Source organism: Octopus bimaculoides, chromosome 10 (genome assembly GCF_001194135.2).
Source record: "Octopus bimaculoides isolate UCB-OBI-ISO-001 chromosome 10, ASM119413v2, whole genome shotgun sequence".
NCBI lineage: Eukaryota > Metazoa > Mollusca > Cephalopoda > Octopoda > Octopodidae > Octopus > Octopus bimaculoides.
The window spans coordinates 16,851,024-16,859,023 of record NC_068990.1 but is presented as its reverse complement, the minus strand read 5'-3'; the positions used below and the strand labels follow the sequence as shown (position 1 = coordinate 16,859,023).

Here is an 8,000-nt window from a genome sequence, read left to right as displayed (position 1 = left end):
CCCCACTTCCACCTAAAATTGCTAGCCTTGTGCAAAAATTTGAAACAAAGGAGGCAAGCTGGCAAAATCAGAAGTGCGTCAAACAAATTGCTTAGTGGCATTTCTTCTGGTTTATTACATTCTGAGCTCAAATCAAGCCATGGTCAACTTTGGCTTTTTCTGTTTGGGGGGTCAATGAAATAAAGAAACAAGTACTGAGGTAAAACGTAATCTATTAGTCCCCTCCCCTCAAAATTGCCAGTCTCCTATCAAAATAAATTAGTTAATTAAAATTTCTTGGTTTGCTGCACCAAGTATTTTTGTGATTTGCTTTACTGTTAAGTTTCTGTGCAGCACACGATGGAACTGGAAGAATGAAGGACCATCATTGATAATGTCATGAACAATAATGAAAATATTCAAATAAATCAGCCGAGTGATTGGCAGATCAAACAATCAGTTATGTAATCAATTAGTAAATTACTTAATTAGCTGACTAATAGCAGCAAGCTAGAAGAATCATTACTGCATTGGACAAAATGCTTAGAGGCATTTTTCCAACTCTTTATGTTTGAGTTCAAATGCTGCTATAGTCAACTTTGCCTTTAATCCTTTTGGGGTTGATAAAATAAAGTACCAGTTGAACCCTAGGGTCAATGTAATTGACTTCTCCTCCTCTCAGAATTGCTGGCCTTGTGCTAAAATTAGAAAGAATTAATTGACTAATAATAATAATAATAAATATAACCAGTGCATGTACTTTTATTGGCAAAGTGACCTATCCAAAATATAACATTTTTGTTATTACTTTTTTTTAATGAATTAACAACCATTTTTGTTTTATGTTTGCTATACTGTAGCTTCACATTTCAGTAAATATTGAATACTTAAATAGACAAAACAGTTTTTTTCTTGTATATTCCCAGCCAAAATTGAGCAGGCAGTTTTTTACATTGTCCATGTGTCTGTGTCTTCTGTACCACCATCAAATATTATGTATGTTCTTCTGATGTGTCCCTATTTGTCTTGTTGTTTGTTGTTAGTTCTTTTTGTTAAATTTAGTTGATTTGTTGCTGAAAAGGTCAAATAAGTGAAAGAACGATGTTGGGAATCAAGTGCAATATACAAGATTTTATTTATTTATTTTTCATCCATTTTTTTTTTTGTTGCTTTTATCCGAAGTTCTCTTACAAACTAGGGTAACTAAACACTTTGAGATATCATCATCATCATGATTATTGTAGTCATCAATGTCTCCACCACCACCGCCAACTACCTGTGCAACCTCCACCACCACCACCACCATCAATATCCTCTTCATCACCCTCATCACTGCCATTACAGCCACTACCACCACCACCACCACCATCATCATTTTAAAGTCCATTTTAAATTATTCTTCATATGTATATGGATAAGAGCCATCTGTAGTTTCTCATGTCATCACTTCTCTAATTCCCATCTCATCTGTGAGGTCCCAATTTCTCATATCTGACCTCATCACTTTTTACTATGTCTTCCTCAATCTTTTTTGTACCTTCTACCTTCTCCAGTCAACACAAAACCCTTTTCTTTTCTACCACCCAACCAGCATCATCCATTTGCATCATATGTTCATACCAATGCTAACTGTCTCATCATCTTTCCTCCATATATCATCTGATGTCATTAATGTCCAAACCATTTTTACTTTGACTTTCTTGCGTGTAAGATTAATCCCACTAGCTCTATTCAACTCATTTCTCCTTAAATTCCATAGATTTTCCATATTTGCTGCCTGTGTTGAGCATCAGACACACAAGGCAATGTTGACTACAGACAAAATACAGTTGTTGTGAAAGAATATGAACCCTTAACATTTTGGTTTGTTGTTTGTCTTCCAACTAATTAGCCATCAAATATAGAACAGAACTAAAGTGAACAAACGAAGAAGCCTTTATGCAGTCATTTGACATAACAGAAATAGAGACAAAACTCATTGAATTACTTACACCTTACTATCATAGAACCAAATCTTTCTGAATCCCACCCCTACTATCTTAAGAAACAAGTCTCTCTCAAAATCACCAACCATCTTAATATCAGTGACATCTCTTTTGAGCATGTCCTGTAAGCTTTATAACCAAATCTGCCTCAGTCAAACCCTGCATCTTCACATCTCACCGAAACAACAACGAACCATCTGAGAAAGGAAACAACTCAATGAATAACATAAAATCTGTATCAGATTGCCAGAAGAAAAATATATTCATGATCTGAATGCATTTGATTCTAGTTCTACTCAATCAAGGTTGACCTAGGGTTAAACAACAACAAAACAATTTAATGTCTGATTGGTGAAAACCTTTGTACAAAACTTATTTCACCATCTCATGAAAAATTAATTTTATTTTTTTGCTTGCTTCAATTCTAATCTTACCAACATAGATTGTCCTCAATTCTCACAAATTTTAGTGAATTTATTGTAAACACATCTACAGCTGACAACATTCATCCTTCTTTCAATAGAGGGATTTTGCTTAATGTTCATGTAACTGTGTGTATCTTCACATCTATCTCTATGTGTGTGTGTGGAGAGGTGGAGGGTGATTATCATAATAGCCTGTTTTATTTACAATTCTCTCAAGCTTCATCCTAAACCCTTCTGGAATAAACAGAATTGTTTCCATCAATCTATTTCACCACTACCATGTATAACTGTTTTGCTTCTCAACCCTACCCCTCCACATTGCCTTCCTATGTTCTGCTTATATTTAACTGTTTCCCTTGGGAATTCGTTGCCTCTACATATGTCTCTGTTTTTATCTCTCCCTCCCTCCTCTCTCTCTCTACTCTTTCCATGATTCTCTCTACTACACAGAATACAACACAAAATAAAACAACTAGATAGATGGATGTAACAAATATAAAACCAATTGAAAGCACCCCCCATCATCTCAGCTGCCCCTCCCACTCGTTTACAATACCCTAACAAATTAATGCGACCTTTTAGGTTTTATTTCCTCATCTACTTAAGGAAGATTTTTTGAAAGGCTATAAACCCAAAAGGTTCAGAATTTCTCAATGAAATTAATCTCTGGATCCCCTTCCATCAAAATAACAACCACAACAATAATAGTAATTGTAGTGATGATGATGATGATGATAACAATAGTAGTAGCCATAGTGATGAGGATGATAACAATAGTACTTGTAGCAGTATTGTTTTCTCTTTTTCTTCTACTTAGGGTTCATAAAAACATTAGGGAATAATGCAGGATAGAACAATGTGGAGATTAACTATTCTTTCAAATATTGGCACAAAACCTGCAATTTTTAGGAAGTGTGTGATTAGTCATTTACATCAACGCCTGTACTTCGTTAGTTAAGGGGCCACAATGCATTTTGTCTGATACACTAATGAGTCTACCAGTTCACCACTTTACAATGTGGGAAGTAAGAATGGTTTCAAATTTTAGCTCAGAGTTATAAATTTTGAGGGAGGGGGGCAAGTGCTCAACTGATACCTTATTTTATTGACCCCCCAAAAGGATGAAAGACACAGTCATCCTTTTGAACTTGGTGAATACAATAATAATAATCCTTTCTACTATAGGCATAAGGCCCAAAATTTTGGCAGGAGGATTAAGTCAAGTACATCAACTCCAGCAGTTCCGGGGAGGGAGTTAGGTTGATTATAGTACTGTCTTTAAGTTCTGAGTTCAAATTCTGCTAGAGTCGATTTTGCCTATCAACAGCTGAGCACTGGAATCATTGTAATCAATTTATCCCCTCCCGCAAAATTGCTGGCCTTGAGCCAAACTTTCAGACCAATACTAATGTTACTCTTTTTTTTTTTTTTTTTAAGAGCACGTCCTGTAGTTTCTGTTCAAACTGAATTAAACCTAGATCCTCAATTGATAAATCTGGAACAGAAAACCTGTCGATTATTGAATAGAAACCCCAGGACCTGGTATGTAGCCAATTCTTTTATACATTATAATTAAAGTCCTTTTGTAGATGGAAGGACAGAGTGAGTGTATGTGTGAGTGATGACTGCTACATTTTTGATGGATAATAGTTTTCTCTATTAATTTACATTATCCCAATAATCTTTATTATAATCCTTTCAAGCATTGGGCCACACAGAGGCAAAGTGGCTAAGTTCCTTTCGAGCATTGGGCTTCACGGAGGAAAAGTGGGTGAGTTCCTTTCTAGTGTTGGGCCTCTGGGAAGCAATGACTGAGACCTTTGGCATTATGTCGTGCCTGAGAAGAAGACCCATCAAGCTGATCAAGATCACAGTCATGGCAGATACCGGTGTCACACAAATGGCACCTGTGCCGGTGGCACATAAAAGCACCCATTACACTCGCAGAGTGGTTGGCATTAGGAAGGGCATCCAACCATAGAAAACCATGCCAAATCAGACTGAGTCTGGTGCAACCTTCCAGCTTTACCTACCCTGGTCAAACCATCCAACCCATGCCAGCATGGACAACAGACATTAAATGATGATGATGATGACGATCAGTGGTCTTTGAGATGACACTTCAAGGCTTCAAGCATTTTGTGACAGATAAGAATCAAATCTTGTGTGTGTACAATATAATGTATATAGACATGGGTATATGAAATTGTATGAAGGTGTGTGTGTGTGTGTGTATGTGTATGTGTGGCTTAGTGATTAATGTGTCTAAGATTCAATTCTTGGACTTGGCAGTGTATTGTGTCCTTGAGCATGGCACTTCATTTCATGTTGCTTCACTCCACTCACATGAAAATGATTAGCAGCCAAGTACTGGAACAGGATGCATCCTTGGTGATTTGCGGGGTCAAAGGTCAGAGAGTGAAGCAGATGTTTGAGTTACTTCATGACTATATAGGGACCTAAACCAATTCGTGATAGTATGGTATGAGCTACCAAGGGATTGTTTCATTCACAAACAATAGCAAAGGTTTTATTGAAAAGTGGAACATTATCCAATTGAAGTTGAATGCAGAGGATTCCTTGGAAGTGATATGAGGCAATGGTTGCTGTCACAAAGCCTAACTCAACATAAAGACCACCATGAGTAATGTCCAAGCTACAGTGGAGGAAGCAAGCTACTGGATTTGGTTAAAGTGAGATTATGAGCAATGGCAAGAATTTTACTGAGTGAAGCTTAGTAACCAGCTGATCTATCAAGTAGGGCCTCGTCTCAGTGAAAGGTCCAGTATGCAATAATTCCACCAAGAGGAAGGTCTCAAAATGGTGCACATTCTAGCCTGATGACCCCAAAAGTCTGCTAGTGTCCAGTATGTGATGCTTTCAACTGTTAGCACTTGTATCTGCAAGTTGTTTGCAAATGACATAAAGATATTTTATAGAAACCTTGCATGGAATATACATTTTATGTAAAGAGTTTTTTTATTCTCCAGTCTTTAACAATTTTAAATATAATTCTTTCCTCTTTCATTTCTAGTATGCAAATACATACAGAATTGCGTTATGATGGAATAAATTTACCACCTAAGCTGCGTAAGTTTTAATTTTTGTTCTAAATTTTGATTCCTATTTTACTCTACTGGACCCCCAATGTTAAAAAAAAAATCCTGTTATATTTTTATAATTAAATATTATTAGGAATTGGATAAAAAAAATTGTTGAAATACTTTGTGTTTGATACAAATATAAAAATCCTTTGCTCTGAAACTTTAACAATGAACTTTTATATGGAACCCTAAGGGTGATATGGACCTCAATTGAGAACCACTGATCTAAATGCTTAATGCATGTAGTAAATAACATAATTATGATGTGTTTTAATTATTACTCATTGATTTCCTATAATTCATTAACAAATGGCTGTAATTGTAGTTGTGTTCAATGCTGAAGTGTTTTGGGCCAGTGTCAATTTGAATTACAGAACCAAGAGTTTCTGTTCATTAAATCTAATGTACTGTATTTTCCAGCATACAAAAAGGCAACAGATCAGCCTATTATTCTCCAAGATGAATTTGGAGGATCAAAAATTCCATGTGAAACACAGCAGGACTTATAAAGATTGTGACAATGTTTGAGTGTTCACATTAAATGTTTACATTATGTACTACATCAACCTGTATGCCATAAAAAATGGTAGGCAAGATCTTTCACCATTTCCCCCAGTGGAATTTGGTACCTGTTTTCCCTGGTGTCTGAGAAATTATAGTAGTTTTCATCATGATGACTATTTGTGCCATGTTGTTTCTCTTCCTGGATAGAAATTATAGTCTATTGTATATATAGCTCATGAGATAATTTCATACTCAGTATTGTGAACTAACAATACACTTGTCGGTTATTTCTGGAAGTATCCAGTATCCTAAGGTAGACAAGTCCATACCAAAAATGAAAGGAATAAATGCAAGATATGACCTCTGCAAGCCAATATGCAGGCAGCCAGTCAAGGAGAGCAGTAACTATGAAGAGAAAGACATTCATACAGAAGAAAAAGAAGTCTTTAGTCTTGCTGTTGATGACCATATCAGGATACAATAAGACCCATCTAACAAAGGCTAGCAAAATCTTTAACACACAACTGCATTAGATGGGGACTGATGTACAGTGTTTCATGACACCACCCCCTATGACTCCATTGATAGTTGAGGGATCAAGATGAAGAAACGTAGTTTGTACTGGGTTGTTAGATAAATTCATTCATTTTTTTTCCAATTGGCTTTTCATTGGTTTATACCTGAAAAAAAGATAAAAATTTCTTCAAATTTCAAAAACCAATAAGCAACAGTTGTAGCAGACGAATAGAGCTACAATAAAAAAAATCAACTATAAAACACTACAATAAAAATATTTTTTGAGTTAATTCAAATAAGATTGGATAAAATTAAAATAAATGGGGAAAAATGAAAGAAGCGAATGAATATGACAAGCCAAAAGTTAAAAGAGCAGACAGCTGGAAAAATAATTACTTTAAAAAAAAATACCCTTCACCATACATTTAATTCCTGTAACGATGAGAAAAATTATGTAAAATACTAATAAACAAACAAAAAAGAGAAGAACAACAACTGCATTTTTATTTATATTTATGTATATTTATATATATTTACATTTTCCTTACTTGTTTGATTTTTTTTTCAAAGGTTTGGAAGTAAAATGGACCTTAGATGCCTTGAATAACAAAACTCACAGAGTTTTTTACATGGAAGCTGGCAATGAGATCTCAAAGACTCAAACATTCACTTTAGTAAAAGGTGAAGCCAAATCTGTCCGACACCAGGCTTATCTCAAGGTATTTCATTTACTTAAGATCTGCATGGCTGGGTTCACAGTATATTCAGTATGGTCACTCTATTACTTACACTGACTATGAATTTTTTTTTTAATTATGGACAACATACAACCCGGAACCATATGGTTGGTGAGCAAACTACTTACCACACAGCCACTCCTGTGCCTAAATAAAACTTACAGTACTTTGTCTTCCCCATCAATTATTTAATATATACTAAACATGCACTGAGGAATTCCTTATGTAGATCCTGTGACTAAAGTGCAGTACCGTGGATGATGCTTGGTAGCCATATGTGGTGAACATGCTCCCAAGGCACACCAGTAACATACCCAAAACAAGGTTTAGATACGACAAATTAAAGTCTTCTATCTAAATTTTGATTTTAAACATAACCTAAAGCAACAGTAACATCCACCCCTAAGGGTCAGCCACACTTAAGTGGCAATACACTTCACTTTATCGTGCAGTTACTGTTAATACTTCATTTAGAGAATTAACATTGCTTGTTTTCACTTTTTCGATATCAGTGAAGAATTTCACTGGAAAAATATACATAAGGTTGCCAAGAATTTATATCTCTCATCGAAGGTCGGTAGCTATCGGACGCTGACGAAGGGAAATAACCCTGAAACCCGGGTCCGTTCGTGCTACAGATCACGATGAGAGGGATAACTTCCCTTGGCAAAACAAACAGGACACAGTAGTGTGTCGATAAGCCAGCTGGAGGAGATGTCCTCCTGGGGCTAAAGCAACAGTAACATCCAC

General features: G+C 35.8%; 1 protein-coding gene across 1 annotated transcript in view; it reads left to right on the top strand.

Moving 5' to 3' along the window:
* The window catches only part of LOC106879883 (integrin alpha-8), a 43,339-nt gene that overhangs the window by 13,330 nt on the left and 22,009 nt on the right, over positions 1-8,000 (top strand). The window contains exons 10-13 of the mRNA XM_014929612.2: positions 1,162-1,178; positions 3,788-3,931; positions 5,424-5,479; positions 7,084-7,232. Coding sequence (XP_014785098.1) covers positions 1,162-1,178; positions 3,788-3,931; positions 5,424-5,479; positions 7,084-7,232 — 366 coding nt within the window. The remainder of the gene's footprint in view (positions 1-1,161; positions 1,179-3,787; positions 3,932-5,423; positions 5,480-7,083; positions 7,233-8,000) is intronic.